This window comes from Oenanthe melanoleuca, chromosome 19, assembly GCF_029582105.1.
Source record: "Oenanthe melanoleuca isolate GR-GAL-2019-014 chromosome 19, OMel1.0, whole genome shotgun sequence".
Lineage (NCBI taxonomy): Eukaryota > Metazoa > Chordata > Aves > Passeriformes > Muscicapidae > Oenanthe > Oenanthe melanoleuca.
The window spans coordinates 6,691,390-6,715,655 of record NC_079352.1 but is presented as its reverse complement, the minus strand read 5'-3'; the positions used below and the strand labels follow the sequence as shown (position 1 = coordinate 6,715,655).

Here is a 24,266-nt window from a genome sequence, read left to right as displayed (position 1 = left end):
CCACGGGGAGGCCCTGGGTCCCTAGAATATCCCAGCAAGAGACCTGCTTTCAGTGGTACTTCAGGGCTGCCTTTGACTGACTGCACAGTGAAGGTGTAGAGGTGGTGTTGAGAGCTTGCAGGATCTGAGGGTAAAAAATTTAGAGAGAGACAGTTGTGTCATCTTAAAAATTAAATTCCTTCTTGAGGTGTTTGGTGCAGAGAAGTTGCTTGCCCAATCAGTGAGCTGCAACAGCCCAGGTTCCTCTGGAGCTGGGGACGGGACTGAGCCCTGACAGTCGTGACACTGTTGCCAAATGGGGGATGTACAAGGGTTTTAAACACAGACTCAACTGCTGTACAGAGAGGGAGCCTTGCTGCTGCCTTCCTTCTTGGGACCATTGTGAAACATCCTTCTACAACTGCAAAGATGTTCCTCCCACCTGGGGTTGACTGTGCAGTTCTACAAGCTTCTGGTTGATAAACCAAGGGGATCTGTGGGAAGTGGTGGCAAAGGGAGTGCTTGTGTGTGAATCACAGGATCACAAAAGTTGGAAAAGATCTCTAAGATCATTGAGTCCAACACTCACCTCACACTGTCATGTTTGCCACTAACCCGTATCCCCATCTGAGTGATGCCAGAATGAGTGCACATAGTGAAAGCAGAGATCACTTTCTCACTGCTTACCTTGTGAACGAAGTGTCTTTAAATTATTTATTTCCTATTTTGCCTGTGTAACTTCTGCAGCAGCAGTTATCTGTGAACGTGGCGGCAGGCACCAGCTTTGGGGTATTTGGTCTGCACTGCAGAGCAGTGGGTTCCCTTCGACCTGGCCCTCGGTTTATTGGGGACACACATGGATTTCTGCAGTGTGGTGCATTGGCTCGGGCGGGCACTGCCCGGGGTGCTGCCGGCTGTGCCCGGGGCACGGCGCAGCCCCGCGCGTTCCGTGCCTGCCCCGCCGGAGCCCCTCCGCAGCGGGGTCTGCCGCCAGCCCGGCAAGGGTTAACGCCGCAGCCCCACGCCCCCTTTGACGGAGTCGGGCCAACCTCGCCAAATTTGAAAAGGCATCCGGGGCTGAGTGTGCGCCCTGGGAGCATCGAGCCGCGCTGGCCCCGGACCCCCTGCGCGGGCAGCACCGCCGCCGGGGCTCGGCTTGCCGAGGGTCGGGGCTCGCCTTTGGCAGCCGGAGCAGCCATCCCGTGTGCCCGGCACTCCTGCCCTGTGCCCCCCGCTCCAGGGGCTCCTCCGTGCCGTGGGATCCCGCCGTGACCCCGGTCGGGGGAGCGCGGTGTGGCCCCGCGCCTGCCGTGCGGTGTAAGAGGGAGAGAAAAGGGGGAGGCGGTAGGAAAACCCCGTTCTTGCAAAAATGCGGCTCGCTCTTTTCTTGTCCTGGTGCTGCTGCCTGCATGGATGCGCGCTGGGCACTGGCTTCCTCTATCAATTCCCAGCATCAACCCTGCAGCACAACTACCCAGAGCAGAGCTCCGGCTCGCCGGGCAGCGGCTTCGCCAGTCGCCGGTGAGTAAGAGCGGGTCCGCCTCCGGGAGGAGCTGCGGGGGACAGACGGGCACGGCAGAGCCGCGGGCAGCGCTCCCTCGGGGTTCGGGGCTCGGCGAGCCTGCCGCGCTGCCCGCATCCTCAGTGCGTGCGGGACGCTCCCTACCTGCCCGCGGCAGTGTCCGCCTCCTGCTGCAGGGAGCGCCTGGGGAACGGAGGAGCGCAGCTGGGCTCAATGACACCCGCAAATGTCCCCCTGCCGCGCCCAGCCCGGCGGGGAAGCGGCTCTGCCGGGGCTGCGGTGCGCAGCAAAACCTCCCGAGCCGGGACACCGGGGATGCCGGCAGAGGGAACTGTTATAGCCCTCGGCTGCGAGGAGAAACTTGTTCAGCTCAACAAAGGAAAGCCCTTAATTACAGATCTCTCTTCAAGAGCCGCAATTTCCAAGTAGCTGTTTAAAACTAAGCCTCCCACTCTTCTCCTCTCCCCCCCCCCACCCCCACAGATTTCTTATAAACTTAATATAAATCAGGTTTGATTTACTGTATTTTACTGCTTCAGTAGAGCAAACAATTTAGGCTTCTCCCCCTCCCCTCTGTTTTCTCTGGGTATTTCTCTAGAGGTGAAACAGCTGTTCAGATGAATGAGCTGCACTGTATAATGCAAGAGTGGCTTAACCTGATTCCAGTTGTTCTTGAATTTCACTTTTTTCTTTTTTTTTTTCTTTTTTTTTTTTTTTTTTTTCCCCTGTCATTCCCTTAAATGGGGACTTGAGATTTAATATTCAGGGCTCGTCCATCCTGTCTCTACCTCTTTTCCTCCTCCCTTGCTAATACCTAGTCTGCGTGAGTTGTGCTGCTGGTGGAGGAGGGTTTCTGTTAGCACCGCTTCTTTGGGCTGGGGATTGGGAAGAGGCACGGACACCGTGGATTTCCGTGTCGGAGGTGCAGGGGCGGGCACCGCATATGGTGCGGATTTCCCCTGGGGGGAGGTGGCTGTGTCCGCTGCGCTGTCAGACGGGCCTGGGGCTGCAGGGGGTGTGATGTTAAACTACAGCAACTGTCAAAGGGTTTGAAACGGCAGAAAATTACAGGAGAGTAATGGGATAAACCTATCCCAGCTGGATCTCTTCCAAGGTACCCCCTTCCCAAAGCATGAGCTGCAATGAGAACCACATGTCATTTGTCTTACATATCTATTAGCCTGCAGATCTTTGTTCAGAGCTACCACGCTTACATGAGTGTGGACTCTGCTCACCAAAGACCTTCCCCAGCTCACACTCTTGCAGTTTTCCCATGCCTCAGTGCTTTGGATGGCTGATGCTTTGTCAGGGGAACATGTCTCTCTCCAAGTCTATAAAGTGTTGTGTAAAACCACGTAAACCTGATTTAAACAATGACGTTGGGGAAAGCTGGTAGATTTTTTTAAAAGTTTTTTTCTATGTACAATGGAACTTTGCCCTGGGAGAATCTCCCATAGTTTAATGCAGAGGGGGAAGCAAAAAATTGAAGGGAGGAAAAAATCACCAGTGGATGTTGTGCAAGAAAAATTCAAGCGCGCAGTCAAATATCACACGTTGAAGCAATCTTTGTATGTTTTAATTTCCCCTTGAGTGGTGAAGTTTTGTTGTTGGCAAATGTCTAACAGCTTCACTTTCTGATGGGAAAATCTGTGTGGGAAAACTTTCCCCAGCCACAGTGTTGGACTTCTGAGGGAAGTCCCCTGCCGGGTGCAGCTTCAGGTTGGGATAGCTGGACTTTTCTGGATTTAATATGGTCCATGATAGCAGCAAGGCTTTTTGCTCTGAGTCTGCCATTGATCTATATGGGTGCAAAGCCTTTTTTCAAGGGCTGAATCAGACTGTTTTTATGTTCAGTGTCCCTTTTGCCATTGAAATGGGAGATCTTGGCAGCACCTGAATAGTGAAGCAACAGCAGCTCCATCACAGCAAAGCTTTCTGGCTTCTGCCCTGGAAGGCAAGATGGTGGGAAGGTGATTGCTATTAATGGCACTATATGGCTGTTCTCACTTTCTCTTCTTCAGCCTTCCCAGTATCTGCTTTGTCCAGTGACTTCTGGCACTTTTCTGAGTCAGAAATAAGCAGGGACAGAGCCTTGGAAGTTCCTGCTGCAGCTCCAGGTGTTGGTACATTGCAGCACATACTGATGTGATGCTGTACAGTTGACAGGTTTCCTTGATACAGGACACACCATTTTTCTGCAGTTGTCTTTTCCTGTCCTTGATCAACAAGTGATTGAGCTGTTTGGGAATCTGCTATCAATTTTCTAAAAATTAACTTGTCATAAGAGTTGTATTTCTCCAAGGGGAGAAATTTCTGGGGTCCTTTGTGCTGATGCAGCCCTTGGTATCTAGGTTGCAGGCTGGCTCAGAGATGGACTCTTGAGGCTCTGAGGACTGCTGACCATGTTTCCTGCCAGAAAAATAAGGCCCTGAGCACTGTAAAAAGCTTGGGGTGGTGTTGAAGGGAAGCTTGGAGAAAAAATAGTTATTCACATTCTTCAAAGTGAAGCCATGGAATACTTGTTCTGGAGAAATGATGTATTTTTTGTTTTCTTTTTAATTTTTTTAATGAATATTCTGGCTTCTGGTTGGCTTCAGTTGACAGGTCTTGGTTACTAGACCAAAGACACTTGCAGTCTATCTTTGCATGTGCTTGAATTAAACTTCTGATGTGCCAGTGCTTGTGACTGAAATCCAGGCAGCAGTGTCTGTTGGCATTGTATAGACTGCAACAGCCTCACAATTCAGCTTGAAATTCCCATTCAGTGCATGCATTTTGAACTTGCTGCTGTGTTAAGGCCATGAATGGGAAGTGGGCCTTACTGGAAGCATAAGAATGGAGGGGCTGCCTGCCAAGGAGAAATCATCCTCCAAGCTGTGAGGAGCTTTGCTAACTGAGTTAAGGGAAGTTTGTTCCCATGCTGCAGCTCAGTTGTCAAGGAATGCCTGCCTCTGTGTTAGTTGTCTTTGGGGTTGGTGTTCTCCCAGCTCCTCATTCTATTTTCTTGTACTTTCTACTTAGTCATGCATTGAGTCCTTGTGAACTTAATTGTGAGAGCCAGAAAGTTCTGAGAATAGATGCAGGGCTTAGACTGGAAACCTATTTGGATAAGAAGTAGAGGTGGCTGATAGAAAATCCCAAAATATGAACCCAAAAGCAATATAGGACAATAATTTTTTTTACTGGGATCATTACAGTACTATGACAAAAGCCCTGGGTGGATGCAAATCCAGCTGTGGCAGTTACGTCTTCAAAACAGCCTAAAAAGTTCTTCCATTAGAACCATGATGTTAGAAACCACAGCACTGTACAAATAGGTAGTCTTATCCACGTTCTACTGGTAACATTTGGTCACAGTAATTCCCAATGCTTCCTACAGCAGTGATGGTTCTAGAGGATGGATATGGAGAGGAAAGTAATATCTAATAGCTGTAAGTGCAATAGCTGGTTGCCAGAGGCAGAGGCTTTGACATGTGGCCTTTAGCCATTTCATGTTGTGACTCAGAGCACAGCCCAGGAGAGTGAGACCTGGGTTCCTGTTGTTCCTCTACCAATGTTTACTCTATATCAACAGGCAAATCACTTTGCCATGGATTCCATGGAATAGTTAAACCTGCTCTGTGAGCTGCTTTGATGTGGCAATGATATTGAAACAGACACCAGCTTTTCAGTGCTGCAGCTTGTCTTGCTTCCCTGAGAAACCCAAAGTGTTGGTGCTTGAAATATATTGTCAATTATTCCTTGGGGCTACCAGTTTCCTAACAGGTCACTTGAATGTCTGGCACTCAAGATCAAGATGTCTGTGTGGACCTCTTATAGGTGAGTGTGTTTTATCCAGAATAAGTGCCTGTGTTGTGCCTGGCCCTACAGCTACATCTGTGCTGGGCTGGAAATGTTCCTCCCCAGTACAAATCCAGCCTTTAGGTGAGGTTTTAATTATTTGAAGTGACTGTGGGTCCCTTTGTGATACAAGCCTGTTCTTAATGTTAAAAGGTCATCTATGAATAAGTATCCTTCTTTATGCAGTCTGTCAGAATGCTTTCAGAATGTGTATCTGGAGTTTTACTGATGGATTTTTATGAATTCTCTCCTCACTAGAGAAAGATGACTTGAACCTTATTTCAGCCTCAAGTTCTGAACCTCTTGTGACTCTTAAGTGGGTGTGGAATATAAAACTGCATATTGGCCAAATGTGGTTCTCTCTCCTTTTAGTGACAGGATCTTGCTCTCTGAGTCATTCTCTCCATCACCTAATTGTCTGCTCATTGCCTGAGGTCCCTGGTTTGCTATAGACTGTGAGGATGTCAAGCAAACAAGCTGGGATTTGTGTCATGCTGAGTCCTCTGCTCTAATTCTGCTTTGAAGTGCCCGACCCAGGTAGCCAAGAGGTCAGAAGGGCTTGAGCTCATCACCAGACCCTGGAACTATCTGGTGTTTGTTCCCTGGACTCTGCAGCCATATGATCTTCATCTGACTCGTGGGGTTCAGGGCTGTAACTCTGCAATGCAATTAGCAGTGGAGCCAATGGTAGTCTAAGGGTCTGGTGACACTGGAATGGCTTTGAAATACCAGATGTGATTGTAGCTACTGCAGTAAATTGTATTCCTGTAGGAAATCTACTGTCCTGCCTTTCCAGCTGCTGGTGTGAATAATTTCCTCTTAGGTAGGTTTCATTTACCAGCTCGAGGGGAAAAAACAAAGGGAGCAGAAAGGCAAAACAATTGGTGCCAGTGAACTTGTGCTCCCCTTGGATAAATTAACAAATGTTTCTTTCAATAATCCTTATTTATTAGTTTTCTCAATGTTGAGCTTGTTAGGGTGCTTGTTAGGATGGTGGAAACAGGTCAGGTTAGAAATGTCAAAGCTTTGCTTGGGGTTCTGTGACACTGGGATCATAGAATATTTACTCACATCTTTGTTTTGTTGGGCTGTGTCTTGGTAAAGGGGGAAAAAATGAAGAATGACTTTCAGATAACAATTAAGAACTGAAAGCATAGAGTACTTTAGGTGTTCTGGGTCAGGGTAATGGACCCTTTCCTGCATCAGACCTCCAGCATGTCTGGAAATGTTACTGATTCTTAAAGCATAGATGCCTTTCCTGTAGGATAATACAAAAATTCATCCAACTGCATTTCTGAAATATGCACAAAGCTCTCGACTCACTTTTAATTAGGCAGATCTAGACAGTGCTTAAATCTGCTTCCACTGAGGCATAATGTTTATTTTGAATCTTTGAACATACAGCCAGCCTGTGCCAACTTAGATATCACAAAGATTCTGTTGAGGATAATAGCTGCAAATTGGAAAAAAGGCCAATGCTACTAATTTGGTTACTGTTCTACATTTTTCATCTTTTTACAAGCTGAATAATACTGTATCTCTTGCCTAGTGTAAATATGCACAGTGTAGCACTCATCTGAATTAGGGTCCTTAGTGCTGCAGAAACTGTGATACTGTTGTTAGTTTTGTTCCTTGCCTCCTTTTTTTTTTTTTTGTTTTTTTGAGAAATGGTTGCTTGTTGATGTGTAATTTATTACATGATTTAGGTGCTTTGGCTGGTTTTGACCTTTTGGAATTGAACAGATATCTAAGTGAAGAGTATGCTTGGGTGGAAGTATTGCCTGGAATATTTGGGCCTTGCTGATGAAAATAGCTGAATCTTTTGGGGAGAACCAGCAAATAGGAAGCTATTTTAGGTTTCAGACTCCTTTTCCGCTTCTAAATCTGGGCAATCATATTTCTAGCAAAGAAAGAAGCTTCTTCTCTTTGTCTAGAAATGGTTTTCACCCAAAGGCCCACTCAGTGGATGCTTCTGAGACAAAAGCTGAAGGCAGCTTCACAATGTTTCATGTCTGGAACAGGTCATCTCCTCTTCCATATTGATGTAGTTTGTCTGAAAAAGAGAATCTGCAACTCAAAATCATAATAGTTGTTTTTGAAACTGAGAAGAGATGATATCTGTGAGATTCTCTTATTTAGGACTCTTCCCTTTACCTCTGTGGTTTGCTTTGTGTCTCCTGTCCATCCTCCCAGAGCTGAGTAAGGCTGTTCTTATCCAGCCACCTGCCTTTGTGCTGAGCAAACAAACCATCTGTCAAAACATTGAAGCTAAAGTGAGGTACCACTGCATAGAAGGGACCAATTCATGTCCAATATTGACATCAGGTTATGTAGTCAGATGTCTTTTTAATCAATTCCACTTTTTCTGCCCCTAGGAACTGGGTGGAAGTGATATTCTTTGCAGCATTTGTGCTGCATACAGGCATGTGTTTGCTCAGAGCATCTCAGAAATGCCAGTGCAGTGAAATCATGAGGCAGGGGAGTATTCCCTGGATGTGGTTGTGTAACCAAGTTATACTGAGTCTGTAGAGTTAAGAACAGGTCCAGTTCTGTTTCTTCAGGATGTCCCCCCACCCCTTCTGTGTGTGTATGTGCTCTGTGGAGAGGAGGTGTGTTTGCAGATGGACAAGACTCTCAATTCCTGGTTTCCACTTTTTAATGGAATAAAAAGACCAAGGACATGGAAAGAGTGTGCCTTATAAAGGTAGTATAGGACAAGGTGTTTAATGAAAGATGCCTGTTTCATGCAAGGACAGTTTTGGGGGATGGACTGTGAGGAAGAGGGCACAGCAAATTTGGTTGCAGGACCTGAATACATAGGTTCTTGGTCTTCTGTGTGAGAAATGGGAGCAGGATGCCCCTTGCCCTGTGCATGTTAGATGCTAGAGCTGTTAGGATTAAGAAAAGGCAGCTGTATAGGTGCTAAATGAGCTAAACACTCCTTTTGCCCTGTTGGGATGACCTTGTGAGATGGAGCTGCTCAGCTAAGGCACTACACAAAAACTTCCCTTCTTGCCCTTGGCTTGTTTTGTGCCTGGGGTCAACCAACATCTGCTTTTTCCCTACAGGACTTTTCAGGAGTGTGGTGCTGGGAGCTCTCAGCTTGGTTCGAGCTGCTGTTCCTGGGGAAGGGCTGGGGGCAGAAGGGCTGCTGGATGGATGACATAATGTCTCTGTGCTGGGCTCCTGTTGGCCCGGGGTGGCGGTGCTTGCTGGGGTGTGGTAGCCCTGAACGGAAGGGCAGACATTGCTTTTTTGCTGTGTGCTGCTTAGCCCTTATTAAACTCAGATGTTTCTAACCCCTTCCTCCAGGCTCTCATTATTGCTGTAAACACAGCAGAGCACAGGGGGCTTTTTCAAATCCTCGTTTGAGGCAGCAATGGGTGACAGCTCTCCCCACATGAATTTAACACTTCAACCCGAGGGAGATTCTGCCTGTTTTCTCTAAAGAAAAGGACTTTTTCATCTGATGCCACTTCTCTTGTTCCTTCCCCAGGTTGCTTGACTTCCTGGCTTTCTTCTTGCCTGATTTCTGTCTTGTGCTTCCCCAGAACCTGTCTGGTTTCTGCAGCCCTGCTCAATGCGGGCTGTCTGGCTGCTTGTCTCATCACTGTATCTTGTTCAAATGTTGAGTTGTTTGCATTTTCAGTGGCAGTGAAAGCAATGCCAGCTAAAATAAGGTTTCTGTTGCTGTGCTACATGAGTCAAAAAGGCTCTCCTAGAAGGAGCACCTAGATCTGCTTGTCAGCAGGTCTGTATCTCAGCTGTACCTGTTCCAGATTTACTGTGTGCCTCTGACAGAAAATTATATTTCAGCTTTCTGTGGAGGGAGAAAGAGAGGAGAGACTGCCATGGTAACAGGATCTTAGATGCTTCCTACCTATGAACCACAACTTCACCCAGCATGAGCTACTGTACCCCTGTGAGGGAACTTAGGAATCTTTGGTATCTCTGAATATAACCCACCAACTTTGAGGTAAATCCAGGCTATTTATAACCTCCTTGTACGCAGTTCTCCAAGGACTATATCCATTGCAAATCTACTTAGGAGTCTCAAATATCTGTCCATTTAATATAATTCTTCTTTGAGCTGAGAAATTCTTGGCCCAGTTGAGGTATCAGAGTTGCTTTGTGCATAGCACTGGCTTAGTAAAAACTGAGCTCCTGCAAGATCTCTGAGGGTCTCTGTCAGATCATCTGTATGACTTGTTCTTGTGACATGTGTCTTGCTTTAGTCTTGTGTCCCTTGTGGTAAATTGAGCTAAAGAGCTCTAGACAGAACCAGGCAATGGCAGATGTTAGGAATCATTGCCATTCTGATTTAGTCACTGGGTGCTAAGTTTCCTTTTGGAAATTTAGGCTATTCTGAAACACATCAAGAGGAACTACCTTCTTGCAAGGTTCTCAAATCTGGTCCCTGGAGTGTCTGGCTTGGTTTAAATTGCCCTTCAAAAGTTTCTGGCATGTGGGGAGGTACAGAGAGCTTTTCTCAATTGTGATTCTACATCTCCAAGAAAACACTGATTTAATTAGTGGTCGCTGCAGATTTGAGGTGAACTTTTTATGCAGCTTTTAATAAACTTAGAGCTAAAATGGCAGCACCCCTGAGAACTGAGCTGTCAGCTTGTGTCTGTCACTGGCACCAGCAGTACAGGACAGAGAAAATCTGATATGCTTAAGCTTCAGTATTTCAACATGGCAAACCCTGCTAACCTAAACACTGATGGGGGGAGCTGCATTCTTTGCTATGCCTAATCTCTGTATTTTGTTAAACATGCATTCCTGCCAGAACTTTATTGGACAGAACAATAGTGACCAGCTGGGCAAGTGACCCTGGCTTTTCTGGTCGGCAGAGGAATTCAGCATCTGAGAAGTTCAGATTCTCATGTGCAGCTTAAAGTGATCTGGATTTAGTTGCTTTTAATTATTAGCTGGCTGATTCATAAGGCTTTGTTTTCCACCCTCTTTCCCAAGACAAAGACTGTTTCCTTAAATGCTCAATATATATTCTATAGAGCAACACGGAGTCTGGGAACTGAGACTTGCAAGTTCTCTCTCTCTTTTCTTTCCCCTAAATAAAATGGGAATAGTAATACTTCCCTTCATGTAAAGGAAGGCTCTGGGGAGTATTTCATGAGGGTGTGGTTATATCTTAGAGGGAAAGCTACAAAATCCAAAGTATTGTATATGAATTTATGCTGAAGTTTATAATAAATCTATGAATGATAATACTTGGCTTTTGTATAAACTTCCACTCTTACAGAACAGAGGTCATTGTGCTCCCTGTTTACTGCACCTCTCTGAGTCTGAATGACTGGAATTGGTTTTTGGGAGTAAGTCTTTTCCTGAGCTCTGCACAGAGGGCTCAGTTTGAAGGGGATGCTGAGGGGTCGGAGAGGGAGATGCTGAGCAGGGCACACTGGGCTGGCCACAGCAGAGGTCTGGGTGATGGCACAGGCTGAGGGGGTGGTTTTGGGAGCCTGGATGTGGGACATACCTTTAGAAGCAGCGCTGACCCTGCTTTGTGCTCAGGGCACAAATTCCTGTGGCAATGGGTGTGACCCAGAGCACCAGCTTTGGAGCAAAGGCAGCTCTGGGCTGTGATGCTGCAAACTTCCCCTGTTCCCATCTGAAGTACAGCAGAGAGCAAAAAGGCAAATTGGCTCTGTAGGATGTTACAGTGCTTGGCTTAATGCTGCTGTAAATCAGCATAACCTGCAGCAAAAGCTATAGCCTCCCTGCAGTGTATTTCAGGATACAGCACCGAGCCAAAGGGTTTAAACTATCACACAGTAAAATGCTGTCTCTGGGGCAGCTGTTACTGGAAGTCACTAATGTATATCACAAATGATACAAAAATTTTGGATTACAGAGTGGTAGGAATTCTTAGGCTGTCGGCCTGTGGATGAGCTTTGAATGAGTGTGCATTGCAAGCAGAAATAATAGCATCTCATATTGCCAAGCACTAGAAAAATACTTGAGGCCTGATACTGTAATTAAAAGTCTGCTAAAACCCTTGCAAGACCACTGCAACCAAACCCATTGTAAATTTATTTCAAGAACCACAGCAACATACTCATTTTCTTGGGTAATGTCTTTTGAAACAATCAAGCTCTCTAATTATGTCTGTCAGGCCTTGCCAAGTGGTTCTTGGCACCTGAACTAGAAGGTTTTCAAAGTAGCTTCTGCAAATGACTGTGGAATTTTGCTGAAGGTAAGCTTTCAGCTCCCAGGTACCATTTGGAGAAGTTGCTGCATAATTTTAGGAAGGTTAGGGTGAAGCTGTGTGTCTCTACAGTGGCTTGGAAGAAGGAGGAGAAAAGTGGGAATGTGGAAATTACAGGAATCATCCCAGCTTGTCTCTTGAATTGAATGCAGTTAGAAACTGGGTTGATTTGTGTTGGACATTTCAGCTGTGTCCTGGTTAAGCCTGGCAGTCATCTTGTGCTGCCTGTGTCTGGGTGATGGATTGGATCTCAGCATCCCTGTGGAAGCAAGGCTGGCTTTGCAGGGCACCTCCATGAGTTCTGATGTCTGGGGATGGTTTGGGTTTTTGTTGCTGTTGTTTGGTTGAACTTTTTTAACCAGCCAGCCAAAAAGCACCACCACAAAGACCAACACGAACCCCCATACAAGCATTTGACTGGAATCACACCCTTCCCATGGGCTTGTGGCTCAAATGTTGCCAGGAACAGCTGGATAGGTGAACAGGCTGTTCCCATGGACATACCTCCAACAAGGGGAACCTGTTCAAGAGCTGTCCTGTCACTCCTTGCTCTGAGGTTCTACCAAGCTTTTTATTTTGTGAATGAGAGTGGTTTCAAGTGAAATTCAAACCATTTATTTCCTGCTGTGATGTGAGTCTGTCACAACCATTTAATGTGATGTTCAGCACTGAAGTGTTCATATATCCCTCTATACCTCCTTAGAAATGGCTCAAGTGAGTGCATTAGCAACAGCAGCTGCTGGCTTTGCTTCCAGGGTGGCTCAATCTGGCACTATCCTTTGCTGAGACAGTGCATGGAAAAAATTCTCCAAACTGTAGTGAAAGTTGTACAGGAAAACTCTCATGTGTGTTTGTATGAGGGAGGAAAAACCACCAAGAAGTTTGAGCTGTTGTGTGTGAAGGCTGTTTGTGTACACACTTAGTGCAATAATAAACACAGGTTGTTGCTGTGTGTCACTCACAGATCTGCTGGTTTGCCCTCAGCCAGTGAAGCAATTGGAAGATGTTTTTCCAAAACTACAGAAAAGGTACCAGAATAACTGTCACCCATTGATAAAATTCAGGTCATAATTGCTTGTTTTAGTCCAACTTTTATCTTGCATGCTCTTTGTGTCACTCTTCATTTCTCTGATGGAAGAAATGTGTGTAAATAGAAGAGGGAAAAAAAGTTAATCTCTATTTAATGGTTCTGCCTTGAATTTGCCCCAAGCTTTTGTCAGTATTGTGTTTCATGTATTTAGCGTCAGCCACTCCTTTACACACATAGACTGAGACCCTCTCACCAGTAACTCCAGGCGTTCCCCATTCCCAGCAGGATGATGAGGGATACCTGTGAAACCTTTGCTTTAGGAGTTTGGTTCACTTGTGGGCATCAGTTGGCACTCTCACCCATTTGTGGTTAAAATGCTTTATGTTGTGGAGTTTTGCACTTTGCCATGGTGGAGCAGTTAGGTTGCCCTGTCCTTTTGCATTGGCAGGCAACTTTTAACTTAAACCACCCCCAAAGAAACCCTGCAAACCCTCAGCTAGTACATCTGCTGTACAATTCTGCACAGAACAGGGCAGGAATTTTTCTGACCAAATGCCTGCATCTCTCCTTCAGACCTCCTGCTGTCCCCTCTCTTGCTCAGTGCTGCTTTCTCCCCATCCAGTTTCCCACGTGTGTACTCGGGAATGTTTCAAGGCAGTGTTATCATTCCTAAGGAATCTACTGTGCATGCACAAGCTATGGAGGGGTTTTTTTCAGCTGTTATTACTTGGCCAAATCAAACCCATTTTCCACCTGGATACTGAAATGTAGATCTCCTCCCTTCCAAACAGAGGCTTCCAAAGCACTGAGGCACTAAAGCAGTTTTGTAGATTGCTCAAGAATTTTTTAATAATAGAGAAAGGTGTTGGTGTTTCCGTTCACAAGAGAAAGGCTTTCTTTTTATTTCTAATGAACAAACTGGGTTTCAGCAGGGCTTAAAAGGAGAATACAAATAATTGTTCTTGGCTAGAAATGAGGTAGGGTGACTGCTTCCAGAAGCATTGAAAGCTTAGGAAGTTGTGTTAAAAGCAGAACAAACCTCTTACATTGAAAATAGTTAGGTAGAGCACTTAGTTTCTTGCTGTCTCTTTGCAGTCTGTCTGTAGACAGATATCAAAGTGCAGTGGGTTCTGTGTGATTAAACACACCATCTGCTGAAGACTGAGTTTAAAACTTGGTGAGGCAACACCGGGTGTTCCCTAGCAGGGGCTTGGGGCTACTGTGTGCAAAGAGCCACAGCAACACCATGGAGTTATTTTTTATGGCTCTGGATGGGTGCAGTCAGGAGAGTGTAAGAGTGGGAGTCTGGAGGAAGGTGAGCAGAAGGCTGCTGGTACAGCAGATTGTTGTGCTGGAACTGCCTCATCCAAGCCATGCTATTGCTGCAGAGAGTTTCAATGAGGCCTCTGCTCAGTGCAGAGGAGGCTCTTTGGGAGGGCTGGTCATTGGCAACCAGGAGGTGTTTTAGAGCAATTCACTTCATTTACATGGATACTGGGAAGGACTGGCTTGAGAGGGAGGCAAGGAAGAGAAAGATGTGATAAACTAACCACCCATGGATGTGGACAATGTTTGTAAAGGCTATTGCTAGTTTGCTACACTAATGGTGGTTTTGAAGAGCTTTAGCCTGTGCAAGTTGGAATTTATTAACTTTAAAACTATTGATATACCCTCCTGCCTTAGCTCAGCTTCTGATCTTGCTCTCAATGTGCCCTTGGATCAAAACCGGCTGTTGTAAAGGGCAAACTCAGCTCTCTGATGACAGAACAGATCTCAGTTCTGATGTTCCTACTTCCCTACACATGAAACTCCCATGGGTGTGACTGGAACAATAGGATTATTTTCCAAATTATTTTTTATTGTAGTAACGCCCAGGACAGCCTTGTGCCAGACATGGCAGACATGGAATAAAAAGTTTTCAATTTAAATAGCAAATTAACACACAGGCATTGGGGTTTGTTTTTCAGGCTGATTAACACTTTGAATACCCAAGCAGAAAGGTTTTCCAAGGCTTTGTTTTCACTGAACTGGGTCTTATGTGGCTCATCCTGGGGATCTCTGAGGGTAACAGTCTCATTTATCTACTGCACACCACACAACCTGGTGTTAGATGACCTGGCACATTGGTAGAGCAGTTGCTGGAGGGAAGTTCTTTGCTCCTGAGGTGCTGATTTGTTAGTGGGGTACAGCTGTCCCCAAAAGAATCTTCCTGGAGCACCAGCAGGAGTCTTGTCTCAGGTGCAGATGCTGGCTCATGGGTACCTGAGCTTCAGCTGCCTCACTGAACACAAGTGGCTAATCTGAGAAATCTAAAAGGAAGAAGAGAAATTGTTGATCTGGAAGCAAAATAAGATGGATTTGTCTAGACTGGCCTATTGTTTCTAATCACCTCCTGCAGCACAGGAAACATTAGAAGACAGTAGGGTTTTCTTGCACTTGAGGAAGGGCTGTTCCCTTGGTGGTTTCAGTGGGATTGTGTCACATGTGGCTCCTTGGCATCACCTGAACCAGGAGAGATGTGCAGTGCAGCTGAGCCTGCACACCTGCTGCAGCTTCACTCTGGGACAGGTGCCTTTGGCTCATGAAATGCTGTTCCCAATGGCTGCTCTGTAGTCCCTTGTACACCAGAGCCCACAAATTCCTTTACCAATTGCTGGCCAAACTGAAGACCTAGACTGAAAAAACTGTAATGTGCCAGGGGAAAAGTGGGCAGGTGGAAGAAGTGTTGCTAGAAGAGTTGTGGGTTCAGTTTACCTGACACAGCTGTTTGTGCAGGAATTTCCAGTTGCATCCTAAGACCTGGGAATCTGAGGTTGATACTTTAATCTGGTTTTTGACACCTTTTAGGGGCTCACTTCTCTGATGGCTAAAAAACATAAGGAAAACACGTCTGTATTGCCCTAAAGAGAAAGCAATGTGCTGTTTGTAGTTCTCTTTCAATATGTATTTTTTTCTTTCTAGTTATCAAAATGATGTACCTGTCTCCAGTGGCAGCCATATCCAACTGTTCAGCTCCAGGAAAAACCCAAAACATGCATGTTATGTGAGCAGATTAACATCATGCAATAATAGGAGGCTTGATTGTGCCATCCTAATTTAGTTTTTTTTTGGATACATTCAACATTGTCCTTTTGACATTGGCTTTTGTTCTTGCTGTAGTTTGTGGTTGTTGGTGCCAGTATAATATTAATGAAAAACATTGCTTCATTTAGGCCAAGTGCCTGTGTTCCTGTCATGCATGTGGCATTCATTGCTGCTGGTAAGTGCTGGGAGTTTGGCACCAGAGGGCTGAATGGGAGGCACAAAGATGCTCTGTTGTCTGTACAGAGCTCTGTAAGCAAAAAAACGAAACAAATTTGGGAGCAGGCCCTGTCCAATCCCTGCAGATTGGCTAGTGCTGCAGACACAGGCTCTGTAGGGCAAAGGGTGGGATTTAAGGAGATGCTGAAACCAGCAGGAGCCTGATCTCCTTTTGGAGGACTGAATTGTGCAAAGTGTTTTGTTACAGGGGGAATTAAAGCCAGCAATGGGCACTGCCTTTGTGGATGCTGGAGGAGCAGCTGTAGCCACAACAGGAGCAGTAGTAAAGCACAGGATGCTCTGACAGGGTCAGTGACTCCTTATACTGCTTTTCTTCATGTTTTCCTTTCTGCAGAGGTTTTGAGGACAAACACTAACTACCCTGTTCTTCTACTTAAAATTCACACTCTATCTCTTGCTAAATCAAATTTAGGATTTAATTCAGAATGAATTTTTGTAAATTCAGATACTGACTTTTATCAAAATTCCTCCTGTGCTATTAATGAGGATCAGGGTCACTGTCCTCAGCATAACCAGTTCTAGATCAGACTCTCAGAGGAGGACAAACACAAGTACCAAATGCAGACTTTGACCACAGGGATCTGTTTCAGACAAATAGTTGGTGTGCCAAATCCCAGCTCTCAACTTTCAAGGTCTTAAGGATTTTTTTTCCTGTAATCCCACCCCTCTTTTCAAGGTCAGGCTTTTTAGGAATGAACAAACCAGTTCTATGGATGTATTCACAGTATGGAGGTGTTAGACCTATCTACAACCACATTATCCAGCTGTGCAAAAATGTTTAGACTCAGGTTCTTCTTTTGAAAGGCTCTAATTCAAGCAGCATTTAATGTTGCAAAAATTACATACTTGGTTGTAATTGTGCATGATTTCCACATTGCATGGATATCAAATGCCAAATTCCATCAAGCCAGTCTAATTTAACAAAGATTCCATGGATATTTTTGTACATTTCCTCCTTCCTCCCTCTGTGAACACTGGAAACTACTGTCTTCTCATTGATTGTGATAAGCTCATGGGAGGGAGCAGCAAAACATTTCAGTGTGTAAAAGAATGTCTGTAAAAGCAAAGAACTTCAAAGGGGTGAAGCCCCCTTTTATTTCTGAGCACTCAGTCATGGACTAACTTCTTTCATTTCCATGCTGAAGGTAATTATGGTTCAGGTCAACCATATTTATGGTTTGATTCAGTTGGAACATGTCACTGGCAAACTGAGAGGAGATGGGTACTGGGTATAAATCAGAGGGATTTTATGCTGGAGGAATATTCCTGTGTCTTCCCCAGCCTTACACACACACAAACAGGTATGCAGGCACAGAGGGGCTTGTTTTGAATGTGATCAGTTTGTTTCTGATACTACCTGCCTGATCAGTGCTTAAATCTTCATCTGCCCCTGTTCTGTCCTTCATTAATATCAGTGCTGTGCTCTACAAGTGACTCAAGGCTGTGTAATAGGTGAGTGTTCTGATTTTCAGAGCCACTCCTGCAGTAGCTGCTGCAGCTGGTGGATGCCTAGTGAATGAGTTTGAAAATTAGAAGATAAATGTTCTCATGGCTGAAGGAGCTGATTGTGGCTTTGAGGAGCTGGATCCCCTCCTTGTCTCTGAAGAGGAGTTGTACACATGTTCTGTAGTATTTAGCTATCTGTTTCTAGGTGTTTAATAATTCCTACAGGGAGAAGTTTTCCCTTAGCCCCTGTAACTTCAGTGGCTGCAGGAGGATAAGGTAAGCTCTTGGGCAGTTTCCTGTGGATTGAAGAAAGCTCAGCCCTCGAGGCAGTGCTTTTTGAAGGGTCATCCCTGCATAAAACAGAGCAAGGAAAGCACAGTTAAATGTGCTTGGCTGCAGAACTTGCTGAAGACTGAAGCTGTTGTGCAGACTGAACTGTGTTTTCCTCCTAAGGTAAAGATTCCTCTAGGACTGAACTCCCCCCAGCGGACTCTGATAATCCACTTTGTGTGGGAAAACTTAAGGCTGTTATTGGCAAGTGAATATTTGAAGTGCACTAAGCACAGAACATATTGCCCCCCTGGGGAAGGGTTATGCTATTGGGAGGTTCCTAGATAAATTGTCCCATCTTACTCTGCTAGCCAGAACTTATTTTTATGGCCACTTTGTTCAGACTCTTATTGTGGGGGTGGAGTGGTGGTGTGTGCAGAGAGATTGGGGTTCCTTCCAATCTTTGTCTGACCAGCACAGCGGAGTGGGAGACCTGGAACTTGTCTTATTCTTGTTCGTGCCTCTGGCTCTCTGCTGCTTCAAATGGCTGCTGCTGTCTGGCTTCAGAAACACCAGCAGCCTTCCAGTTTTATTCCTTTCCCAAAATGAATGGGCTGTTGCAGAGATTTCTCTCCCTTTTTGCAGGAGTCAGGGTAACCTCTGTTAGTGACTATGAAGTGCTCAGTGGGAGTAAGGCATGCGTAAAACATCAATATTGACAAGATTACTGTGGCTTGTCATGGCTTCTGACTTGCAGGCCTCTTAAAACTTTGTAATGGAGGAGCAGAATCTGCTTTGAACTGAACTCTGCCATCATAAGCTTGTGTACAGTCAGCCCCTTGCCCCTGCCAGGTGGTCTTTCATGGATTCCTTAGCAATGGTCCATCTATCTACAGGCAATCCTGAATCAATCCATCAACACAGAACATTCCAATATTGTGGAGAATGCTGGTTACAATTGAATTTTGTAGCTGGCTCTTTGCTGGACAATGAGCTGGATGACAGCCTTGATCCTAAAACCTGGTTACTTGGGGAGAGCATGAATACAGCCAAGAACAGGGGAAACATAAGCCCAGCTTGGCTTTTATCTAAGCTTTCCAGTAACATGTGATAGGATTGTTTCCTCTTTAGCCAGGTCACAGCAGTAAAGAGCAATCTGGTCACAGCCAACTGGATTAGCTGGTAAACTTGATCCTGATGAGAGTCAAAGCACATTCAGGGAGGTGTGTATCTGTGAGTAAGAAAAGAATAATGTAGTTTTACAGAACTGGATGGTTCAGGAAGAGATACCCCAGAGACCCTGGCAGCCTTTGATTCTGGATTTCTTGGCATGTAGAGGGCAACTTCTGCTCCTGGCCTCAAGGGAATATATAAATAGATAACCCCTCCTAATGCTGGGCTCCAGCACACAGTGCATGGGTTGCTGTTCTGGCAGAGCAAATGGGATGCTGCACTATTTACACAGAGAAAAGGGCACAATTTGCTTTCATTGAGTCAGAATGGCAACTTTTTCCCAGTGAAAGTCAGTGACCTTCTGATTTTATTGAAATTCCTTGCTAGGATTGCAGGGAAATTGATAGCTCCAGTGAAAAATGTTATGAGGAAACTTGGGGAAATCTACCTAGCTATCAAAACACTCCTACTGTTTTCTGTGCCCTAAATGTTGATCTCTGCTAAGTATAACACACAGTGTGTTATCCTTATGGAAACAAAAAGATAATTCAGTGCAGTTGTTTACACAGGACAAAGCTTTAGGGCAAATCACAAGCATCAGAAATGCCAACCTTACTGAGAGACTTCTGTGATATTTATTGAGAGTGGGGAGGGTCAGTTTGTGCCCAAACACATGGGACAGGTGCTGATGAAACTATCCTGCATGTTAAGTGTTCTCCCACTCTCAGAAAGAATTCTTTTCCTTCTGGCATGTCCTCTTAACTCTCTACCAAACCCACAGCAGATCTCCATTTTACTCAGCTCTACAGCAGCACCAATGGCTTTGTGTAGAGCCCAGCTGGGAAGATTGTTTCTGCTGGAAGCAGTTCTGAGCAGGTGGGAGTGTGGTGTGCTTGGAGGCCACGGATTTTGGGAGCTGGAGCCGTGTCCTTCAGTCCAGTGAGAGCATCAGCCTGCAGTCCTGTGTGGGAGCTGGTGCCTGCTGTAGGTCTGTCCCTGCAGCCCTGGGTTTGTGTGTGGTGCTGAACTGTCACCCCTCTGAAAGAGGTGATTAGGCAGGAATGCAGCCACTTTCATTTGTGAGCTGCACAATCCCCATTCACCCTGATCAGTTCAGCCCAGTGCTTCTGACACTGCTCAGTTTGTGATCCCTTCTCCAGTGGGATGGAGCCAGCTAACAGCCAGCTGGCTTTTCTCTTGTGAACCACCTGAACATCCTGCAGGGACCCCCAGGACACAGAGAAGCTTGGAAAAAGCAAGCAGTTTGGACTAGGAAAGCAGCAAACACTGCTTTTGGGGATGGCTCTGTGTGTTGTGGGGTGAGTGCTTTTAAGCATTCACAGGGGATGGATGGATGGATGGATGGATGGATGGATGGATGGATGGAGAGATCCCTTAGGCACCCTGTGGGCTTAGGGAGCAGTACTTTGCAAATCCCAGTGATGAGAAGGGAGGGAAGATGAAGTTTCCTGTCAGTGTCTTTCCATCCATGAAGTGATTGCTCTAACTATGCTGTCCAGGAATTAAGCTTTGATATGAGTGTGTGGCTCTTCTGTAACTTACAGTATTTTAGCTTGGTTATATGTTACCTTACACTTCTCCACTCTCTGCAGTCCCTTTTCTCTCTCACTGTTGGATGACAGGCTGTAAAAACATCCAGAATCTCCAGGGGTGAACTGTGAGTCCAATAAGCTTCTGCTAGAGGGTCAGAAAGCCAGTGGGATGCAGGTATGGCTTTGTCTCTGGTGCCTGCCTACTGAAGCAAACTGCACCTCCAGCTTTCTGTGCAAGCCTGGATGCCTTGAGAGATCCTCTCAGGCTGTTCTGTTCCCCATGTGCTCTGCAAGGTGAGGATTTCTTGTGTCCAGGTGTCTGAAACCACCACTGCTTTTGCTGAATCAGCAGAGAGCAGGAGCCTCAGCACCTGCTGAGGGAGGGCTCTGTTTAAGCTCCAGCTAGGAGTTTGCAAAGTATCTCCAAATGGAAACAAACTATTGATTGTGTTGTTCCATTCAGCCTGAAGGGTTCACAGTAACATCCTGAGCCTACCCAGTGAATATGATTAGATATCTGCTGGCATCAACACCCCCATTCCCTCTGGAAAAACACACTGTCAGCTGTGATCAAGACTGAGATCTCAGTCTGTAGCCCCAGAAGGAAACTGTCTAAATCAGCAGCTTGCAGGCCATGAACTGCAGATCCTCTGCTGTCTGTGAAAGTCTTCCAAGAATTAAATAGGGTGTGAGAGGAGGGGGTGTTTCTTTGGAAGCAGCTGGAGGAAATGGACCAAGTGAAACTCCTCTCTCTGAGCAAGGACCAGTTCCATAGGATGCTGCAGAACATCATGCTAAATATGCTGGTGATGAGCATGCATGAGATCCTAAAGGAGCTGCTGCTTGGATCATTTTGTTTGCTTGGTTGGAATATTCTTTTTAATAAGCAGCAATATATTCTCTGCCATCCTGGATGCATGCCAGTTAAAGTCCTAAACCTTCCTTCCTAGCATCTGTATATAATATAGAGGGTCATTTATAACCCCTGTGAGCCATGATGGGGCCTTTCGTCACGTTGTCTGAAGCCTGCTTGCATTCTGGAGGCTGCTCTTCCTGACTTTTGGCTTGCAAAGAGAAGTCTTGGGATGGCTTTGTCTGTCTTCTTTCTGCTGTAATCACTGTGCTATTTTATCTGCAGTCAGTTCCAAGCTGTATGTCCTAATGCATCCTTGACTATCTGTGTTCCTGTTTTTGTCTCACCTGCCTGTGTGCCACAGTAAAAATCTCCCTAGAAGTTGTATTTGTAGAAAAATTATGCTATTTATGGGAAGCCAAGTGTGTGATGTACCTTTCACTCCTGGCTGTGGGTACCTTTGTAACCAAACTCTCTCTTCTGTTGGTAAGAGCGAAGTTGGAGAAATCGGTGTTTACATTTGATCAGCTGAGTATCTTTAGGGTCTGCACTTTTATTTTTTTAATGCCCACACTGGTTTTTCTGCTTTAGAGATGAGGTGATAAGTGTGCTACCTTATCACTGTCACTGCTCTCTCTGTGCTCCTGCTCAGGAGGGTGAAAGGTTCTGTTACATGTTGCTACTGTGGATACTGCTGCTTCTTTCCTCACCTGGGCTGGGAACAATTCCTTCACTCCTCACATCTTAATGAGAAGGGTTTCAGAGCACAATACTCTGCCATTATTCTGGCAGGTTCAGTGCATGTGCAGGTTGTTTTACCTGACATGAAATGCTTTTGCTCTGAGGCTCACGCACAGCTGCTGTCCTTCCTATGGCTGGAAGCACTGGGCTAAAAACATGATCAGAGTAAGTAAGGCAGGGCTGGGATTTTCCCAAGCCCTCTCATCCTCACCCTTTCTCCTGGCTGCTTCTGTGCTCAACTGGCTGTTACCTTGGCATGAGGAGATATTACTCCTGTTTGCACAAACCCCATGACTAAGGCTTGGAGAGACCAAGTGGCTGATTGCACCAAGTGTGCACGTGAAATGGAAAACTTTTACTTTGAATTATCACATTTTCAGTCTTTAGCTCCTGTTGTTTCTTCTGGTCCTGCTCCCTAAACTTTGTGTGGAAGCTTCATTATCTTTTCCTCCCTTGTTTTGATGCTGCAAGTGTCAGTAGAGACATTTGTGTCCTCGAGTGCCTGATCCTTATTTATACAGCACAGATCCCTGACAAATCTGAGACAAGTGGTTCTGTGAGACCTCCCTGCCCACCTGAGCTCACCTCAGGTGTGCCCACATCCACACTCCTGATGAGGAGTCACAGGGGGTTTATGGAGAGCAGGGAAAGCTGCAGTGCTGAGCCCTGGCAGTGCTGCTGGGCTGGTGGCACTGGGCACAGAGCCACCCCTCCCTGGGTGTCCCAGCCTTCCCAGCCCAAGGGTCAGCGAGCAGCCCGCTGGCCCCATGTGGTCCTGGCATGTGTGCCTCCTATTCATGGAAATGGGAGCTATCCAGAGAGCAGGGATTCCTGTGGAGATGGGAGGGGAAGGCAAAAAGGGGAAAAAAACAACAAATGCTGTAAATGGCATGTTCTGGGGAAATCAGAGTGACATAGAGGAGCTGGTTTAAGGAAGGAGAAAGGGGTGTGTGGGTGCATTTCCACTTTGATTTTTGATGTGCAGGGTTGGGGAGTCACTGTGATGCTTGAAGGGAACAGCTCTATTGAGGGCTCTTGCTTTCAGTTAGATGAGGAGCCAGGACTCTGGCTCTGGTTCAGCAGGGAATGCTTACACAAGCACTGGGTGTGTTTTGGAGCACAAGCTGGTATCTCCACGTCCCACAGTGACCCCAAGTCTGATCCCCCATCAGTAGGAAAGTGACTCTCAAACCTGTTAATTACACTGGTGTACAAAAGCATCACAAAACATTCCACACCAAAATATTCACAAAAATGTGAACCAGTGTTTGGCAAAGATGAGCAATGCTTGCAAGGGAGAAATGAATGTATCCTTTTTTGTGACCCCCTCAGGCATGTCACTGGAACCTAAAGCTTTTTTATTTTGTTTTTTCAGAGAAGGTCCCTGAAGCGTCTCTAGGTCTGAATTCCCTGTGCTGACACTGCAGTTCCTTCTCTCTCATACACCTTGCAGTGAGGGGTCTGTCTTTCTCTCTCTCCATCATCCCTCCCACCCCTGCATTTTCCTTTGCCCATTTTTAGGCAGTAACCTCAGCAGGACAACAAGGACTTGTTCAGCACCCAGCTTGCTCAAGCCCTGCTGACAGAGAACTCCAGCACACCAAAAAGCAGAATTTTCCAACTCTGCTGTTGTTCAGAATGGTGGGAGGCTGGGGAATGATACCATAACAAGCAGGATGGAATTAAGACCAGTACAATGGGAGCTGACTATCAGGAGATTTGGAACACTTCTTTTTTTTCTCAAGCCCTATTGTTTCTGATAAGTCATGGAACTAAATTATGCACTGTAAAACTCTGGCCTCTGACAACCAAGCAAGAGGCAGTACTGGATCTGTGGTACAGGTTGGCAGGAGCTGGGAATCTTCCTGCAGCTATTGGAAGGAGAGGGTGGGGTGGGAAGTGAAGACTGCAAGTTAGCCTGGCTATGGCTGGCAGAAGAAATCATCCCACCTCCAGATTCTTGGTCTGTTTTTCCTGCAGTCTGGTGTTGTCACTGGTTGTGTCTCACTGGGGCTCACTAATGTGTGTCCTTTCTCTCTGCAGGCACTGGTGTCACTACACAGTCACAAGGACAGTCTCCTGCCAGGTGCAGAACGGGTCAGAAACGGTGATCCAGAGAGTTTATCAGAGCTGCCGCTGGCCAGGACCTTGTGCCAACTTAGTGAGGTAAAATTCTTCATGTCTCATGGTGCCCAAATCTTCCTGCCCTTCCCCTTTGGCTGGTTGGCTGGTGAGGGCTGCAGAGAGAGCTGAGATCAGAGGGTCAGGGGGGATGTTCTGCCTTGGGGTGTTGTGACTGAAGGACATCACTG

The 24,266-nt window shown here is 46.0% G+C and overlaps 1 protein-coding gene across 2 annotated transcripts in view; it reads left to right on the top strand.

Moving 5' to 3' along the window:
• Window positions 1-1,106: 1,106 nt before the first annotated feature.
• Window positions 1,107-24,266, top strand: part of COL26A1 (collagen type XXVI alpha 1 chain) — a 165,893-nt gene continuing 142,733 nt past the window's right edge. Inside the window, exons 1-2 of one of the 2 annotated variants that reach the window (XM_056506932.1) lie at window positions 1,107-1,500; window positions 23,998-24,120. In XM_056506932.1, the coding sequence (XP_056362907.1) occupies window positions 1,349-1,500; window positions 23,998-24,120 (275 nt within the window). In that variant the 5' untranslated portion in view covers window positions 1,107-1,348. The remainder of the gene's footprint in view (window positions 1,501-23,997; window positions 24,121-24,266) is intronic. The other variant, XM_056506931.1, reaches the window with a different exon arrangement.